This window comes from Mustela erminea, chromosome 11 (genome assembly GCF_009829155.1).
Source record: "Mustela erminea isolate mMusErm1 chromosome 11, mMusErm1.Pri, whole genome shotgun sequence".
Taxonomy (NCBI): Eukaryota; Metazoa; Chordata; class Mammalia; order Carnivora; family Mustelidae; genus Mustela; species Mustela erminea.
The window spans coordinates 176457-196039 of record NC_045624.1 but is presented as its reverse complement, the minus strand read 5'-3'; the positions used below and the strand labels follow the sequence as shown (position 1 = coordinate 196039).

The window sequence follows — 19583 nt, the reverse complement described above, 5'->3', positions numbered from 1 at the left end:
CGAGGTGGCTGGAGACCCCTCCTCGTGCTTGAGGCCCCTCTAACCAGACGGCGGCCTCCACCTGCGCCCTCACTGCTGCCTGGAGGCCGCCAGCGCTGCGTCTCCGCGGTTCGGCCCTTCCCCTGCCCTGCACGCAGCACTCTACTCAGGGGCCCCTCCTCGGGGAGCTGCCCTCCCAGCCTCTGTCCTGCCCTGGCCAGGTCACACGGCGGTGGCTGGAGCCCCGTGAGCGCAGGTACCCGTCCTGTCCCCTTCGCCCACCCCCTGCGGGCCGCTGGGAACCAGAGATCGCGGAAGTTAACGGTCTCAGCTCTCCCTCACCATGTCGTCGGATCTTCAGACCGAGGTGAACCCGGAGGCTAGGGTGACGACCTCTGCCCGGCAGGAAGGAGAGCTGCGGCTCACGGGCAGTGCGTACGGGGCACGTGGGTGCTCAGCGGGTTGGGGTCACATCCACGTGCCGGATGGATCTGGGTTTGCAGCCCTGGGCTGCGTCACGGCTCTGTCCTTGGCCCATACGACGGGAAAGGCAGCAGCGACCCCACTCCCTTTTTGGTAAGGACTCTCGCTTCAGCTCCTCCCAGAAGCTGACGGCACAGGGCCCTGCCCTCCGGGGCTTCCCCAAGGCTTCTCACAGGAGTGTCGGGGGCAACGTCAGGGCGGACGGAGAAGTCACTGAACACAGCAGGCAGCTGGGTGGGGAGGACCCAGCGTGGGGACCCCAGTGCGGAGGACAAGGCCAGCTTCTCCTTGCCTGGCGGACACAGACTTCCTCCAGAACAAGGCTCTGTCCCTCGGGGACTCTTACCTGCCTCTTGCCCCTCTTCCCAATTTTCCTAAGACCACAGAGGGTTCAGGCCTGCCCACCTACGACTGTGCCCTCCGCAGGCCTCCATTCACAGGGCACCGGCAGGAACCGGAGGGGCCTCTGCTTCTGTGTGGGGCGAAGTGGTGTTGCTCCAGAAGAACAGCCTCTAGATTATTAAGTCCCCGCCATCCCCAGACAAGGGTGAGACCTGAAATCCAGCTCGTGGATCTGGCCACTGCAGGCCGATCGAGAGGGTTCTTTTCTCTGCTGACGGATGTCGTGGGTTTCCTCTCTCAGCCGCAAGCACGGTGCGGGACAGAGGAGCCCAGCCTGGCGCGGGGCGCGAGCCGGGGCTCAGGGGACCTTGTGAGGGCCGTGACTGCGTCCGAGGTGGCTGTGCCAGGAAGCTGAGAGAGCTGAGGAGGCAGGGCCTGGGCTGCCACCGCGGGAGGGCCAGGTGGTCGGGGACAAGGGGGCGGCTCCGTTTAAAGAGATCTCAGGGGAAGAGCACCTGGATGTTGGATGCGTCAGGAACCTGGGATTTCATTTTCCATCACCAGCAAACATTCGCTTTGTGTGTCATGTGATATCTTTAATGTGGTTTTCCTTCCCCCGTGGACAGTCCCTACGATGCATGGCCTTGGCAGGGCCGGGGGGAAAATCTGGGAGGAGCAGCCTGGCCGCTGGAGGCATTTGCTCCCAGGCAATGCTGGCGTGATGCTTTCTTGCACAGAAACGGCTGTCAGTACCGCTCGGGTCCTGAGAGCCACAGCACATGTGACCCGATGGCCAAGTTCCACACCCTGGAGCAGGGGACCACCCTGGGTCCCCTGCAGATACACGGCCATGTGTTTTGATCACACGTCGAGGCTGATTTCCTTGGAAAAGTCTCTCACCACCATCACCACAAATCAGGAAGGAAGACAAAGAAGTCCAGGAAACTTCCCCTTCTCAACACTTCAGTACTTGTGAGGAGCCAGCGAGGGTGACGGGCAGGCAGTGGGGACCCTCCGCCCTGAGTCGCTTCGGGCTGGGCCAGCAAACTCCCGCCCAGCTTCTGCTCGGCAGCCCTGCCTGGGAGGGGGCGACATCCGAGACGGCGGCCAGGCTGGTCCTTCCCTGCCAGCCCGTGCTGGGGACCTGCTTCCTGAGCCGCCCAGCAAGTGTGTGGACAAAGTGATGCCCTCTTCTCACTGTCCACGAGTGCAGGTCTGTGCAGGTGTTGCCAGCAGACAGAGCTCCTCTCAGGGACGCGGAGGGCCCAGCCAGTGTCGCCCAAACAGTGGGTCATAACTAGGGTGACGACGGACTACGGTTGGCCCAGGCCTGGCTTGCATCTGGCGTCCGGAGCCCTCATTACTAGCTCCTCCTTTCTCCCTCAAGAGGCCAGGGTTGGCGGACATACAATATAGTCACCCTATTACAAGCCGTTCGTAGGGTATGCAACCAATTTAGTGGGCAGCGACCCACATTTGAAGGAGAGTAGCCTGGAGAATGCGGTTCTGTGAGATGTTCGTGCTGCCCTGCCTGTGTGCTGGGTTTCCAGCTGTGCACTTTGCCCGAAGGCGCCGAGAGACTGCTGGCCAGACCAGAGACCTCTGACTCACGCCAGCACAGTCTCAGAAGCTTTCTGGTAAAAGCTGCGCCGCCTGTCACCTCTCCCCTCAGCGAACTTGACACAGGAGCTCAGCGGCATTCTCTCCTGAACCTACGATGCCTTCATCACACACACCCCGCTGGGAAAACAATGGTCTCCCAGACCCCTCGCAGAACAGTTTGCCTGCGCATCAGCAAGCACCTTTGCATCAGGGGCAGAGAAAACACCACGGACACGCAGACCCTTCTTCTTAGGACGCGTCCCCCTTGAACTGGAAGGCGCAGTTCCCATCCTCAGGGCGCATGAAGTCCTGTCGGGTGAACAGCACCCAAACACAGCTGGGAAACGATGCGGGAGAGCTAGCCTGCGGGAGAGCTAGCCTGCGCGTCTCGCTCCGAGTTCAGACCGAAGGGCCGAGCTGGGGCAGGAGCACGTGGGTGGTGGGAGCTGCCGGAGGAGTGCTCGGCGGGGAGGAGAAGCCCGGGGCTCCAGGGGGAGGGGAGGGGGTGGGGGCGGCCGGCCAGGTGGAGCAGGGGCGTCGGGCCCCCCGAGGGACAAGACCACCACTGGTGACACTGGCTCTGTCCCTTCCCGACTCCAGGGCTCACGAAGTCCGACGCCCCGTGGGGCGGCCAGCAAGGCTTAAGGGCTGTGCTTGCTTCACACAGTAGGACACGCTGGAGTGTGATGGCCAGTCCAGGGGACGTCACCTGGGGGCGTGGTTTCTGGGGCTGCGGCAGGATTTCAGGAGCCTGGGGACCGGCAGCCCTCTGTCAGATGACAAGGACATGCCTGTTCTCGCCATAAAAAGTGGAAACCTGAGGCTTTCTTTGTTTTACTGATTTGTTGATGACTTATTTATGTTTGTGGGGGAGGGGCAGAGGGAGAGGGAGAGAATCCCAGACAGACTCCCACTGACTTGAAGTCATGACCCCAAGATCACAACCTGAGCCAAAACTAAGGGTCAGGGGCCTAACCTCGGTGCCCCAAGGCTTTCTTTGAAACAAACGTTAGAGATCACTAGAAACCACCCCCGATTTATGGGGAATGAGGTCCAAGGATCCATTTATTCCCCTAGTGCGCGGCAAGACATCAAAGCCCCACTCCCAAGAGGTTCAGGGCAGAGCTCACAACCACCTGTTGTAAAACGTCGCAAGCGGAGGTTTTCCTCTTGATATTTCCTGGGCAAGTGTCTTCTGAGCCCCACGTTGTCCACTAAAGCCGTTCTGCTCAGGCGACTGTGGCGATACTCAAAACCTTGGTGGAGGGCTCCCCACTTAATAAAATGTGACACGAAATTCATCCAGTTCTCCCAAGAACCTTGGGACGGAAGCAAGTCCCCGTTAACAGATGGGGGACATGAACTCCAGGACACGAGAAGCATGTTTAAGGATACGGGCCCTGAAGCTGCCGGCCGGAAACCCACGGTGCCGTCCCCCACGAGGGCCACGGTTACTCTTTTGTTTTGATTTTATACTTTAAGAGGAATTAGTGCTGCCTGTAAGGGGTGTGGAAGTTGCCACTTCATGCTGACAACGAACGAATCAAATTGAAAAACCAACCACCTTTCTTGGATCAACAAGGGGGGAAGGACACAGGACCCGCGGCTGCCCCACAGCGGGGGACCGGGCGCCGTCACGGGAGTCCCTGCTCGCCGGGGCAGAGTCATGAGACTGACGACTACTTCCACGGTGGCCATTGAGGCGGCCTGGCACGGGCGAGCGCAGCGAGTGGGTCAGGGGAGAGAACGGGGCCCAGACAGAGAGCCATGGCGTTTGACAAAGGGGCAGAAGCAATCCAGTCACATGCCGCCAGGACCCGTGGCAACGTGCGCCCACCAGGACTGGAGGTTCAGAGCTCACAGTGGCACCGGAATGAATGCGGAATAGGTCAGAGGTCCTCCCGTGAAACACGAACCTAGGAAACTGCGGTTGGACATCCGAGGGGAGAAGAAGACCACCCTGGCTGCGGCAGAGACACGGTCCGAGAAGGGAGTAGCTAATACGCAGACGCATTAAATAACGCATATGATCGTGACTCCCACTCCGCGATGGAGCTGCGGCTGCAGAGACACGGTCCGAGAAGGGAGTAGCTAATATGCAGACGCATTAAAGCCCGACTCCCACTCCGCGATCAGCCATGCCTCAGAGCAGGAAGACGCGCGCAGGCTGGGGACACCCCAATGAAGGACGGGCGCACAAAACACACGAAGAACTCTCAAAACCCAACCGGAAAAAGAGAACCCCTTTAAAAAAAAAAACCCATTTTGGAAAAACTAGAGCCCCCACCAGAGAACACGTACAGATGCTCAGTAAGTCACGGAGACACACTCCCCATGAAGCACGGAGCGCGGTGCCCGGGGACCTGGGCTTGTGCTCCTGGGATCAACATCGCACACAGGACAGCAGGTGCCCCCGGCTCAGGCCGACATTCCGTGAACACACAAGACGGGGGTTCACTCCCTTCCGCGTCTGCTTCTCCCGGCCAGAAATGGTAACAACCGTGCTGCGTCCCTTGGCCTGTCGGGGATTAAATGAGACTGTCCACACAGGGCTTCCTAAATGCCCTTAGTAAGTGATTTATGTTACTTGGTCTGATTTTATAATGCAAACCGCTGTTACAGCGAGAAAGGTCTTAAAGTTTATTAACCCAATGGTCCACGTACTCCTTATCGAAGTGAGGAAACACTTGCCAAGCCTGTCCATGGGCTGCGTTCACAGAAAAGGTCAGAACCGCTGGAGAAGGGGCTTCTCTTTCCCGTCCAGTCCAGACGGGCCCTGCAGGGGAAAGGCAGGGCCTGCAGCCAGAGCCTCCCCGTGGCTGCTTCTGAGCGGTAAATCAGGGCCTTTTCTAGGTGTGGATGTGCTTGCAGAGTCACGAGGAAACAGGCACGGGTCCTCCCTATAGCCGTCAGAGATATCTGGGCATCTGGGACACGTGTTGCCTCCACGTGGGAGCTGGGCTCCACGGGTCAGCGCGCACCGCGGAGAGCTCAGTGCTAATGATCTAGGAGCTGAGGCGTGCGTGTGCGCATGTGTGTGCACGGGTGTACGCGTGCATGTGTGACTGTGCGTGTGCACACGCCCGTGTGTGTGTGCATACACGCCTGCGGCCAGCGCCCCACGCCCTCCTCTCCTCTGGGAGGGCACCCGCTCCCCTGAGGAAGGAGCAGACTCCTGAAGGTGCCCCGTGGAGGGGAGGGTGACGTCCGAGACTGTCCGAGACTCCTGCTCTGAATAAACGCTGCTTTCCCAGAGCACCTCGGCTTTGCTCTTTCACTCAGAGCCCGCGGGGATAATGGCGACCTGACTTCACCGCTTCTCCTGCGCGGCTGCAGGGCGACATCTGAAGGGGAGGCTCACGTCACTCAGCTCTCCGGGCCGCCCCTTCGTTTGAGTCTCTATGCGGAGCATTCCTTTGTTGGTGTGGAGGGCTCAGAGGAGAGAAATGACTTTCTTTTAAAATCCAAATACGACATTTCTGAGGTAAAGAGCCGTAGATACAAAGCATTTAATTCCCCTGACACCCAAGTGTCATTGTCAGAAACGTCAGAGTGAGCTCAGCTGACGCCGTCTCCAAGATCAGGCCGTCTACTGTATTCTTCAGAAACACATGCCGCACAGCAGAAAGACTGAGGAATGTTCCAGACTGGAAGCCGCTCACTCGTCACGACAAGCTGGTGCCGGGACCCAGCCAGCACTGGGGCCCAGACCGCAGACGGGTAGCAGCCAAAACGGCACGCTTCCCAAGCGGGGTTACAGTGCTGAGGTTAGAGATTACCCTCACTTCCACCACGCTTCAGGAGCCACGGGGAGCCCGCGCAGCCGGCGGTTGGTTGGTTGGCTGGTGCCCACACAGCTCGGCGATTCACGGCCAGCACCGCAGCCGTGGCGAGACTCTGCCTGGAGAACGGGGGACGTGTGCGGGGCCCCCGCACCCTCCGTGCACGAACGGCACCACACGACGCAGTGGGACAGTTGGGTTTCCTCACCTCCCAACAAAGCCCCGACTTAAAAGGCAAATGTAACTGAGAAATGATCTGATAAGCCTGGCATACTTTTAAGAGGTTTTTCTTTTTGGACTAAAATTAGATTTTATTTGAGTACAAAAGTAACATATTCTTATTTCTGAGAAAGTCATAAATATAACAAAGAGACTTTTAAAAAGGAGAACAGAGCTCTTAAGAGGACCTCTTGGACCCGAGGAGCTTCTGTCCTTCGTCAGCGGCTCTCGTGGCTCTCAGGCCACGTCCAGCTGCAGACCCCGCAAAGCACACCGAGGTGACCGTCCGTCAGCAGGGAGCTCCGTCGAACCTCCTCTTCCTCTTGCTAGGCCTCTGACAGAGCTCGCTCGTACCCAGTGGAGCAAATCCCGCCGGACCCCACCCTTTGTTCCATTATTTCAGTCAGTCCTAAGACGCGAACATCGAACGGAGAAACAGTCGGACTGCTCGGTGAAGAGCTGGTTGTTCCCCGACTGCTGGGGACCCTCCGTCCTGCTCCCGCCTGCTGCATGGCCAGGGCAGTGGCATCCCGGCCCTGCAGACTGCCGGCCACCTCGCCTGTCTGTCCGGGCAAGGCTGCTTACGAACAAGCCCAAGGGAAGCAGGGGGCCAGGAGGTCAGACCCTTCTCGAGAGCACTGTTCCGGGTCAAGACCCGCCTGGTGTCATTCGACCCGCTGCCGGGGGTCCCAGCCAGCCACCCGAGTCTGCCCGACACACCCAGGTCCATGGATACAGCCAGTCCTCGCTGGACGGAGGCCTTGTGCTCCCCGGAGCAGGGCCCTGGGCTCGTGGCAGAGTCTTCCGTCTCCTGGGAGACTGCACGGTCTCTCTCCCTGTGAGTTTGTCTTTATATTTCTTAACTTCTCCTCCACATTCTTCTTTGGCCTTGGAAAGACGCATTCTTTATTCAGCAAGTATCACACATCTTTGTCTCCGGTTCAGTTAAAAGTAGCGTGAAAATAGCCCATAACGGTGCCTGTCTCGTGACTCTTCCCAACCCGCCCCTGCTCACGGTCGGATTTCTGCCCAGACCCGAGTCAGCCGTTCCCATGAGCTCGGGCCCTGTCACTGTGGCTGCAGCTCGGGGTCCCGCCGCTGCTTCCGGTGTTCTGACCCAGGCTTCCTGACGGTGTTGCCCGCTCTGGGCCCTCGCTGGATCTCCGAGCCCAGTGTCTCCGGCGCCCCCCTGGCGGCCTGGCTCCCAGGGTCCCCTGAGCCATCCGCCTGTGCGGGACTCATGCGCCCCTGAAAGCCACAGTGGGAAGCTCGCTCCTGCCGTGCGACAGGAAGCAGAGCAGACGCAGCCGCCGGAGCTGGGTCAGAAGCTGGATTAAACGGGACCTGTAAGGGGAGCCAGCACGGGCCAGAGGGGCCCAGATCTCGGGTTAGTTGGCGTAGCTAGTTAGTCGGGTTAGTTGGTCAGGTTAGCTGGCATGCCATACCCAGGGCTCTCCTCCTGGCCCCGCGTCTCCCAGGCAGCTGCTCAGCACATCCCTGGGCGACAGGCCCCCGCGCCGCCCCCTCCCCCCCACCGCCAGGCAGTGGGGTAGCAGCACACGCCCTCGTGAGGGCTGAGCGAAACGGTGCGGCCAGACACCCAGCCCTGGGGTCTCTGTTGTCAGAGTGGGGAGCCCCGGGAGGCCACACCAGCGGTTAGGCAGCAAGAGTTACTGGTGTGTCTGGAAGCTGAGAGGAGAGAGCAGGAATATTTTTAGGAATATGGCATAATATGGAAGAAATGTATCCGCTTGATGCATGGGGAGGCTGACGTGCCAGACGGCTCTGTCGGCTAAATTTAGCTGAAGCGCTCTTTCCTGAAGAACCGTGTTAGCAAATATACAATATAGGAGACACGTGGAGGGTTCTGCCTTCCGTGTCCGTGGCACACAGGACGCCAGGATGTCATCGGGGGCTGTCCCTTGAAAGGGCAGACATGCGCCGGAGGGGAGAGTCATGCATGCCGACCAGCACAGAGCCGAGGGGTCAGGGGCTGCTCTGGGTCCTTCTGTGTTCGTCTGGAAGACTCCTGCTACTCAGGAGAGAGGAGGAACCTCCGACGCCACGGACACTTGTGGTTGCTGAATTTCTAGGTGTTTCCATGTTTCACCCGCTCTCAGCGTCCCTGGAGACGGGATGGGGAACTGAGGCAGGGAGCCTGGCCTGAGGGAGTGTCCCGGGCTAGGGCCTCAGGACCGCCCGGGACACACAGGAGAAAGGCCAAGAGACTGCCGTGGTTGGGGAACCCCAGGGCAGAGGGCCGGGCCTGCAGGGACGGACGACCAGGCCGGTAGCTCCAGGAGGAGGACCCGCGCTGGCAGTCCCCCCTGAGGCGGAAGGCAGGACCCTAGGACAGCTTCTTCGGCCCAGGAGACCCCCAGCTCCTGTGAGCAGGGATCCTGCAGACCCCCAGGACGGGGGAGGCTTGGGAAAGGACAGAGGGCCGCTCCTGGCGTGACCTCTGTGGACCCCCGGGGGGCTCACTCAAATCCCCTTACTGGGAGGAAGCACTTTGTGCAAAGATTCGAAAATCAAAGGCCTGAGAGGAAATTGCTCCTGAAGGTGGTTTTTGGGGGAAAGGGTCAGAGACAAGGAAGCCTGGACACGGAACCAGGACCTCGTGACAGAGGGAGGCTGAACCAAGCCTGGCAGGCTTCACGGTCTCACCGCGGCTCGCGAGGCCGAGGCTAGCCAAGCCCCCTGGGACTCGCGGGCTGCCTTGCTGTGGGGTGAGAAGCAGCTTCTGCAGGGGTTCCCGCAACCCTCTGAGCGGCCCCCGGGGCTTCGGATCCCTTCACGGGCCTCCCCTGACTTCATTTTATCTTTTGATTCCCTCACCACATGGAGCCAAGCCTGTGGCTTTTGTGGAGGCTAATTTTTTTCTTGAATTTAATTAATTCAGAAACCAACGAAGTTTGCACGCACAACACCCAGAGCACAGTCTGGCTGTGTGACAGCAGGAAATCCAATTAAAATCATAAAACCGGGAGGCTGGTGCGCTGCTGAAGAGATGAGGAATGACATCGGAAGCAGAGTGTGCCGGGCTCACGGCCAGGGCCGCCCTCCCCTTGGCCGTCCGAGGAGACCCAGCTGGTGCCCCAGCCCCGACGGGCCCCGCCACGCCGCGTGGTTCTCGTCTTCTGCAGGATTCCTTAAACAAGCAAGTATTCAGAGCGTGCGAACGGCGGAAACCGCTGTCAGGAAGGAACGTTACTCACTTTGGTTTTGTGCCATCATTGTCTTTGCGTCCCCATGTGAAAATATTTTGACTTTCTCAGCCATTAGTAGGGAATATGCATTCATGATATTTGTAGAATCTCTGAAATGTTTAACCAAGAGGAAAAATGGCTCCTCAGACTGGACGGAAATGCAGGAGAAGCAGCGACACCGCGCTTCATGCAGGCGGGGCCCGGCCGCAGGCCTCTGGGGGCGGGAAGCGTCATCCGCCGGTTTTCCTGGGAAGGCCTCCGATGGCGGAGCCTGGCGGGTCACGTGTGCCCATGTGGCCTTGGACGCCAGCTCTCAGCCCTGCCCACAATCACGCTGGGCTCGTGATAACGGGACAGACTCACAGCACCGGGGTTCCCAAGAAACGACCGAATGAGGACGGGCCCACCCTCGAACCGGGACCCACCGGCCCGAAGAAGTACTGCCTGGAGGACTGAGATGTTCTGCGTCCACCCGCCAGGGGTCCGGGGCACCAGCAGAGAGGAATGAGGGTTGTGTCAGAGTAACCCCGACTCCTGGCCAGAGGGCCAAGGCCGTCCCTGTCACCGGGGCCTGTCCTCTTGCCCCTGAAATGGTCTGACCACGCCCATTAGGGTCACCTGGGAGCGGGTGTCACGGGCAGCTGTCCCGATGCCGCTCCTGGTCACTGTGAGGACAGGCAATCCCCATTCCTGGTCATAACTCAGGGACGGCAGGACAGGGCCTGTGAACTCGTCCTGAGGCTGGGGCTCGACTCTGTGCCCGTTCAAGACCTAGTCTCAGAACGCCGCCAGGATGGTCTCCTGGTTTGGTCCCACGGAACAGCTGAAAGCAGTTTGGGAGGAGTCTAGAACCTGACATCCCCAGGCGTCTTCCTGTGAAAACGTGCTGGGCATCCCGATTTGATGTGAACAGGTCACGGACTTTGGGCCACACCTGGCGTCTGCCGGCCCCAGCGCTGCCTGCCCCACGGGTGACCGCGCGCTGACGTCCCACTGGGGCTTCTTGCAGAATCCCGTCAGGATGAGAGGAAGGACGTGGACTCTCACTCTGCGTGTAGGACGTCGTGACTGGTGTGCCACGCCCGACGTGGGGCGATTCCCCGACCAGGAGGCTGCGGCTCGGAGCTGGAGGCTGTGGTCGGAGCCGGTGAGAAGGCAGAGGAGCCGAGAGGGCGCGTTGCGGCCTTCGATGCTGAGCATGTGTCCTTGGAGCGATCCCGGGAGCTGCTCTGTGTCTAGGCCTCCCTGGTCACAAGCCCGGCTGAGGGTGTGAACCACCCCTTGTGTCCTCACATCCGGCCCACGGTCCCCGGACAGCAGGGACACGCAGGCCCCATGGTGGCTGCCTGCTGGCCGGAGAGCAAAGGTGCCAACAAAGGCTTCACCGGAGGCTCAGCGGGTAGATCTGACACAGACGCGTCTGTGATCGCACGACAGAAACCGAGCCAGGCCCTGACCACGTCGGGTCACAACCGAAGCTCAGCGTTTCCATCTGAAAGGTGGGTGGTCACGCAGACGGAAGACCGGGGGTGGGGGTCGTGAGTGATGTTAGAAAAACTGTAGACTCTCAGCTCTAAGGGAGTAATAAGGTCCGTGTCTCACCCCCCCAAAACCAAAATCAATAAGTATGTGGGGTGACGGGTGATTGTTTAACCGAGAGATCACTTCACAGTGCGCTCATGTACACGCACCGAAGCACCGGGCTGTCACACGTGCCGTGGGGGCCGGTCTGCTCTGGGCCAGCGCCGAGCGCAGGAGCTGTGTCGGAGGGAGTCCAGCAAACTGGTTGGTGTCCTGACGCCTGTAAGGCTTAGGGAGACCGTCGCTTCTGAGCGCGCGACAGCATCGTGTCCAAGAAGACGACGTACGTACTTAGTTAAAAACTACTTTATTGTTAGAAAATGCTAATTACCCTCCGAGCTTGCAGCGAAGGCTACTCAGTGGTCACAGGTCACTGGAACAAGCATGATCCCAGGAAAACGTCAGAACTACTGCCAGAACGAGCGCCACGTGACACAGAGAGACGAAGTGAGCAAATATCTCTGGAAACATGCCCCACAGACAGGGCGGCGTTGCCCCGGCGGAAACACAGCATTGAGGGACGCCTGTTCCGTAAGTGCGTCCGCGTCCACGCGTCCGTCCTGCCTCAATGGGGAAGGGCACCCGTGATGACACGGGTAAGCGGCGCGGCCCACAGCACGCGCTCGGCCACACCAACGACGCCAGCATCGTTCCCACCGACCGCGGGCCCCGTGTCAGGAAACTTAACCTTCGCTTAGTGAGACACTGGCTGAAGCGTGAGGTTCCTCCTACTCTAGGTTTACTAATTTGTTTGTAAAGGAATTGGCTGCGAACCGTGAATCTTAGTGAGGAGAGCAAAGACAGTCCCACTGTACAAGAGGGGCACGAAGGGTGTGTTACTCCCCCAAGAAGCGGACCTGACCGTGACCTAGGAGCAGTCTCCACGGTGGGGAGGCGGGTGCAGGGCTGGAGACAAGGGGGAGCAAGGTGCGGGAGTAGCTGGCTGTTCCCCGAGGCTCTTCCAAGGGCCTCCAGCACCTTCCCACCCAGTGGGGGCTGCAGGGGACGGCAAACGAGACACCAGGCCTTCACGTTAATAGGGCGTTCGCCTGTCGTTAATGCGGCGTTGGGGTCACGTGAAGGAAGGTGGCCCGAGGGGAGGACGGTGACCTGGTTTCCTGGTGGCAGACCCAGTAAAACCATAATCCCACAGTGTCGCTGGCTGAACGAGCCGGAAAGAAGGCCACCCCAGACCAGCCCTGGGGCTGAGCGGAGCTGAGCAGGCTCCAGTCGACACATCATTTGAACAGTCGCCTTCCCAGAGAAAGGGATCCCCCTGCGCACACCTCTGGGGCCTTCTGCGGCACGCTGGCCATCAGCCCACCCCGGGCACCGCCAGCCGGGAACGGCTGCAAGCTCCAGAGCCAGGCGCCTCTCCTGCTGCTGGCTCGCGGCTAGAAACCCCACTGCACGGCTTCTGGAGAGCCCGTTTTGTGGCAGAGTCCTAAACAGACCAAAGAAACGCATCGGCAGAATGGCGCTCATTAAAGCTCCTGTCAGGCCCGCAGAGCCACTTAGCCTCCCTGGAGGCCAGCGACAGAGTCAGGCTCTCCTGCCTCCGAAACGACAGAACCACAGACCGACGCCAGGTGCCAGGCCTAGGACTGAAACAGGGACGCGGCCCACACTGGCCACGAGGAAGCAGCTCTTCGGAGGCGTTTGTGTCCGGCAGCTCAAGGACACCGTTCGGTGGCCGCTTCCGGGACCGGGAAGCGCGGGACCCGCACGGGCCCTTACCTTGCTGTCGTCCTCGGCGTCACTGTAGCCGCACGCGTCCACGAAGTCGGGAAACATCTCTGACCAGCCGTGACTCGTGCAGTTTTTGCTTATGTTTCCTGGAAGACAGAGTGTGGGCGTCAGGCCTGCAGGTCCCCAACAGCTGGCCTGAGGGGTGCCGGCGGGCACGGCCTCATATGCTTCCTCTCTCTGGCAGCGAGGAGCTCAGCCTCAGCCTGTTCAGCCACTTCACGGCGTGCGCCTTCAGCCCTGCCATCCCCGGGCTCCCCACCCACTGAAGTGGGGTTTGGAGGGGCCTCAGTGGCTCGCGGATGAGCTTCTGGTCACGGGGCCCAGCGAGGTGGCTGTAACGGCTGGTTTCTGATTATTTAGGAGCGCAAGGAAAGGTGACAGACTCATATTCTGCCCAGAAAGAGCGTGATCACCAAACCGCAGCCGTTCCAGAGCCGGCCATTCCCCTGCACCCTGCCCCTGCCGGCTCCCTCGCTCGGCTGCCCGGGGTGTGACCCCACAGGCAGCGCCGTCCCTGATGTTGACCAGCAGACTGTCGGGGTGAGACGCAAACCGCGTGAAATGAAGGCAGTGCTTGTCTCGTGGCACCACTTTCTTTTGGTCTTAATTAACGGAAACACGTATGTTAAACTCAGGAATGCCACGTTCCCTCTAAAAGAAGGTGTCAGACACCGGGTGTCTCAGTAGGTTGAGCCTCGGACTGTTTCCGCTCAGGCCATGACCTCCGGGCCCTGGGACAGAGCTGGGTGTCGGGCTCCGCGCTCAGCGTGGAGTCTGCCGCAGACGCTCTCTAATAAATAAATAAATAAATAAATAAATAAATTTTAAAGGAAGACGTGGTGCTGAGTGACCTGAGGCCCGGACCCTTGGTGACGGCGGGAGCTCGCGGGGCAGGCAGTGGGACGCTCAAGCCTGGGAAGGTGCTTCCCGCCCTTGGCGCTGGGAGTTCAGCGGCCGACCAGCCACCAACTTCCTCCCTGACTCATGGCCCCCGGGGCTCCCCGAAGAGCAGAGCCTGACTCTGGTCGTCTCTGTCTGTCTCTGCCGTGAAGCAGACTCGGCGGGCGTCACGCTTCCCATTTTACAGATGACACTGAGGTTCAGTGACACACCCAATGTTCTGTAATGACTGAGTGGTGGAGTAGGTTTACTCACTCAAAACCCCGGGGTGGCCTGTGTGATTGATCAGTCAGACAGAACCTAGAGCCAAGCACACTCACGCTGAGGTGATAATATGCACAAGCGATTGCCTGCATCCTGCGTGCAGGCCAGTGGGAGGGCCCAGACCCTGACCTTCTGGCAAGAAAGGGGTTAGGGGACCCCGGCAAAGCCCCTCGCAGGGTCACGTGGGCTTGCTCTCTCACTCTCCAACACGGCGTTTCTCTGAGTCCAGGCCCAAACCTCCTCCTGCTCTCGTCCCAGGGGGCTCTGGGGGCAGCTGGAGGGCAGGGACCCCAGTGGATAGTGGAGGCAAGACGGAGTCCTGTGACGTGAGGGGGGCCCAGGGAGGTGGGGGGCGCCTGGGGACGTGAGTGGGTGCTGGGGAGGTGAGGGGGCCCAGGGAGGTGAGGGGGAGACTGGGCGGTAAGAGAGGGGGAGCCCCGGGAGGTGAAGGCAGGACCAGGGGAGGGAAGGTGGGGAGGACGCACCCTTCTGTCCTCTGCGGGTGGACCTCTTCGTGGGACCATCTGCCCTACGGGAGCCTCAGCACACGGGGGGGCCTCTCAGCTCAGCTGCACTGCCTAGGGGCCCTCAGCAGAGTCGTGACGGGTGCCTCCGTCCCTGATCCCCAAGGCTGATCCCGGGCGCCCGGTCCTTCGCTCACGGAGCATACGTCTGCGGGGGCTATTGGGAGGGTCCTTGGTCTTCCCCGAGGCGGAGGGGTGGGTGCGTCTGCACTGCCCAGAGCACCGTGTCTATGGCGCGTGGAGGTCCCCGCTCTCCAGAGAGAGCAGCTCCCTGTGTGAGCTCGTGTCGCAGGCACGGCAAGCCCCACCGCCGGCGTGGGGCCGGACTCCTACGTCGGGCTCATCGCGGGGCTTGCGTGCGACCTTGCAGCACAGGTGGGCGTGTGCTCCGGCCGCTTCTGTCCCTGACGCGGGGCACACCCACCCTCTCTGCCCCCACAGCACCGCGAGGTCTCGGCCCTTCAGAACAAGTCCTGCTCCTCTCCGAGCCTGTCCCCTGCCCCTTCACTCGGCAGCTCGCTTCCGCCCTTTAGAGACTCATTCTGGTGCTGCACTGGGTCCTCGCTGGATGTCGAGACTTTTATCTCTGCCGAATTTCCTTTCTGGGGCCTCAGTCCGCTGTCACCTGATGCCTGTCGGCCCGGACCCAGCCCTGCTCAGCCCCCAGCTCTGCATCACGCCCACGTTCCTCCAAGTGATTGCATGAATGCTCCAAGCCTTCCACGTGGGCCGTGACTTGTCAACAGCCTGTGTGAGCACCTCCTGCGTCACATCTCTGTGACGGGCTGAACGACAGACTGTCCAGCTGTGACTTAGGGAAACGCCTGCAAATCTCTGGTGGGAGAGATGCCCCCCGTGATAGCGAGGCCGCGTCCTCCTCCCGCTTGGACAAGAAAAGAGCATCAAGCTTTTAACCCAAGACAGCCTGGGATTCTCATTCCCCAAAGCAGAGGATGCCCAGGGGTTCCACACACAGACAGGCTCTGAGCGGCCCCAGGCACTGGGCGCTCCGACAGCTCCTGTCTCGCAGAGGCTGGGCGCTCACACCAACGGCCCAGGAGCCAGAGCTCTTGTGTTTGTCAGCGTGAACCCCTGGCTGCCCACCGAAGCAGCCAGAGCCATCTGATGAGGGGAGGCCTGGGTCTATGCTAGTTCACTTAGGATTTCTGGGAGAACATTCTAGCTCAAACCATTTGGTAGAAACGTTATTGACGCACAGGATATTTTCTAAACTTCAGCTTCTCCGAGGTGATTTAGTGATTCTGAGCTGAAGATGACTGTGACTGAGCACGACTTCTGTCCTCTCTTCCTGCGCCACTGACTGACTCACCAAGGAAAGGTCCCCCCTTGCCAGTCACAGAGATGAAACAAAGCCTTTTTCTTTCGAACCTCCTTTTTCTCATCCCAGTCTGCGCCCCGGCATTCTGCTTAAGGTGCTTCAACAATTCTGGTTCTCAGTGTCTTTACCCTGTAATGTTTGCTCGAGATGAAAACAGTTCTCTAGAGAACGCCAAATATCAGGACTTTCTAATTTCCAGATGTATCTTCTCTTTCCCATTTTTCCAGACAGATTTTCTCATATTATGAAAATCTGGATCGTGTACAACAAAACAAAGCACGGCGCAACAGAACCCCCTTCTTGGGGACAAGCCGAGAGGCTGCACCGCTGTGCAGAAAGCTGGCCTAGGACAGGCGGCAACCCCTCGTGGCCAGCCCCCTCGGACCTGGGAACAGAGACCGTGGGACCTGAGGAGTCAGTTGCGATGAATACGACGTCCCCTGTGGACAAGGAGCCGTCTGGGCTCCAGGAGAGGCCGGCCGCCGTCCCTGAGCGCCCTGAGCATCAGGGCTCCTCAGAACCTGTGGGGAAGGCTCCCTGCGAGCTCGGGGCAGCCACACATGGAGGAAAGCATGGAACCACATGTGTGTTCTCGGTGCGCAAAGCGCACTGGCCCTCATGGGCATTGCCACCTCCCCCCATTTTGGTGCCCAGGCCCCGTCTGTCCTGTATGGGGCTCATGGGTCCACGCTTGCCTGAGACCTGCTCTCCCCTGGGGTTTGCTTTCAGGTGGCTGACCCAGCAAGGAGCTTCTCCGTTCCCCTGCTCCTAAAACCAGTTCAGCCCACGAGGCACAGCTGTCCCGACTCCCTTCGTAAAGGAGACCGGCAAGCTGCTTCCTGGAGCCTCAACGGGGAAGCCAACCGCAGCCTCTGCGCAGGCTTCCACAATGCGGACAGACGGTACCTGGTTTGCTGTAAAAGTTGCTGAACACTTTGGGACAGGGCACAGTGACGGTCTCGCCGATGTCCGCGGGGCGCCAGCAGGTAATGTTGTCCCAGACACCAGTGCAGGCTGGAGGGAGAGACAGAGAGAGAGAAGGACTAAGGCAGCACTAGGGAAGCAGAGGCATCGCTGCTCCTGGGGATGCCCAGGCCGTTGCAGCAAGTCGTGGGTTTTAAAGCTTTGCAAGGAGATAGCCCGTTACTCAGATAGTTGTCTGGCAAATTGCTTGCTTGTGGAAGAAGCTTGCACCAGCGGTACGATGGGGAGTACTCTTAGCTCTGCATTCATTGTGTTCAGGCTGGAGGAGTCGCCGGGCGTGTGGCAGAAGGTAACTGAGCGTCCCAGGCGTCCTGCACGTGGCTGACTGCTCTGAGAATGGTCAGTTACTTTTCTCCAGCTGAGGCGCGTCCCCCAGTGTGACCACATGGGTCCTATGGGGGTTTTTGTGAGTCCTGAAGGCTTAGGGTCTCAGGATGAACGTACATGTGTGCTTTTAGGGTGTCTGACTTCAAGGGTGATATGCAAATTTAAATATTTGAAAAGCTCACTTGATTTTAACAGTTAAGACGGCATCTGAGTCGTGAAGTCTTAAGTCACCCCCCTGCAGGTATCAGATAACCTAATTTGTGTAACTTTTGCAGATCTCTTACTGGGTCTCGGCAAACACCCGCCCTGTGCGAGGCCTGCAGACACACGCCTATTGTCCCAGAGGAAACGTCTCGCAAACTAGCACAGAATCCACACCTGAACCCAGGGCTTTTTACCCCAAGTCCCAGGTGTTTCTACAATATCTTACGACACTTAAAGTGCTGTATTTCACGTAAACATCAGTGTTGCAGGAGCAACGTTCTAGCCTAGGAGGAAACAACGACCAGCGGCTCCACAAGCCACTGGGTCCCGTGTGGCTGGTGGCCGGCGCCGGCGGGTCTCCATGGTACTGCCCGGAGCCCGGGAGTGTTCACTCTAAGGACGCAGATACCTCCCATACAGTGGCTGCAAGTCAAGCTTTGACTTGACTTGAAAGTACTTTCTAAAGGTTTTAAAATAAAAGTGAAAATATATTTATTCTAAAAATTTAATTATATGCCAATGATTAAATGAGTGCATAAATTCATAGTGTGTTAACATTCTCACATATGTAAAGAAATACTGCTTTGGAAGAAATATGCAGAAGTCAACAAAGACCATGGGTGACAAGTGATTTCAGATGTGTGCCTCGCGGCAGAGACCAGGCCGGGACAGGCCCTTCAGTGACACCCCCGTGACACTGTCTGATGTCAGCGCAGGAGACACGTGGCGGCTGAGCCCGGCCAGGGCCAGGGCTCCCAGCAGAGAGCTCCTGGGGGGCCGGTGAAGGTGTCCAGCTGTCCCAAGAAACACAAGCAGAGGCCGAGCCCCCACCGACGGGAAAGCAGCGCGTCTGAGCCCTGGCCCCTGGTTATCAGGAGGGTCCGACCATCCGATCACCACAAAGACCACAATTTCTGCTTTCATAACGGAACCTTGAGGGACACACATTAGATCGACGGGCTCGTTTCCGTCGGTGTTCACGTCACAGCGGGATTTGATTCAAGCGCCGGGAGTCGGACGGGTCAGCCTTTCAGGCGCCGGCAAGCCTTCCCTTTGTGGGTTTACCGGGCCCCACGCTGCGGCCGTGCAGGACGTTACCTGGGAGTAACCAGCCTCCGGCCGGCAGCCCAGCGGGGAGAGCAGTAGGCCCAGCCCAGGGGCGCGTGCGGGTGAGGGCCGGGGGCCGGTATGGAGGTGTTCACACACGTGGCCCGTCTGCAGGCAGGAGACAGCCGGTGGAGCCCAGAACTCCTCTCTTCCACGTCCCGATCCCACAAGATGACGTCAAGTTTGAAAGGGCAGCGCTCAGAGATGTCGGTCAGCTTGGAGCACAGAAAGCACACTCCAGTGCTGAGTAGAGTAATGAGGGAGGGGCCGCCGGGCCTGTGGAGGGCGAGGAGGAAGAAGCAGGTGGCGCGGCCCACCAGGCGGGCTCTGGACACGGGACACCGAGCTCGGCGCGGGGAAGAATTTGGGAGCATCACGTCAAGTTTGCACTCTGAGCAGTGAGACCTGCATTCTTCCTGCCCTTGCCAGGTTCTTCTGGAGCCTGAGCTGATGTCACCCAACTGCAGCAGAGCCCATGGGAGGCCCCGGACCAGCCAGGCCAGCTCAGGCCAGAGGACGGAGCACCCAGGAGGAGATGCTCTAAGAAGGAAATAGCACATTGTGAGGACCTTGCGTGTCCAGTTGTCTTGAGAGTCACTGGTTGTCCTGGTGCAAAGTGTGATGCTTAATTACTGATGCACAGAAAATGAAGGAGCAGGAGAATTAGCCACTTAGTGTTCCCGGAAAAGCCCAAAGTTATACCAGAAACGACGGTTACGTGGTCAGCCGCGACCCTAATAATATAAGCCAACAACTGTGACATGACTGTGCTGGAGGGCAGGTTGGAGGGGGACAGAAGTGTGGCCCAGGGGCCGGGCCTGGTGAGAAGCAGGACGAGCAGAGACGTTACAGTTGGGAGAAAAGGCTGGTGTAGACGCGGTGAGGCCCCGGGAGCCCTCAGGCCGCACGCGGCCTCTGCTCGTGTCACATCCTGGCGGCCTCCGCACCTGCTCAGACCAGTGGACTCCGAGAGCCGCCCGGAAACCGG

The 19583-nt window shown here is 59.4% G+C and overlaps 1 protein-coding gene across 3 annotated transcripts in view; it reads right to left on the bottom strand.

Annotated features, from left to right (window-relative positions):
* Positions 1–19583, bottom strand: part of VIPR2 (vasoactive intestinal peptide receptor 2) — a 55130-nt gene that overhangs the window by 17391 nt on the left and 18156 nt on the right. For all 3 annotated transcript variants that reach the window (XM_032305236.1, XM_032305235.1, XM_032305239.1), the window contains exons 3-4: positions 16880–16987; positions 12935–13032 (exon numbers count right to left, since the gene is read on the bottom strand). In XM_032305236.1, the coding sequence (XP_032161127.1) occupies positions 12935–13032; positions 16880–16987 (206 nt within the window). The remainder of the gene's footprint in view (positions 1–12934; positions 13033–16879; positions 16988–19583) is intronic.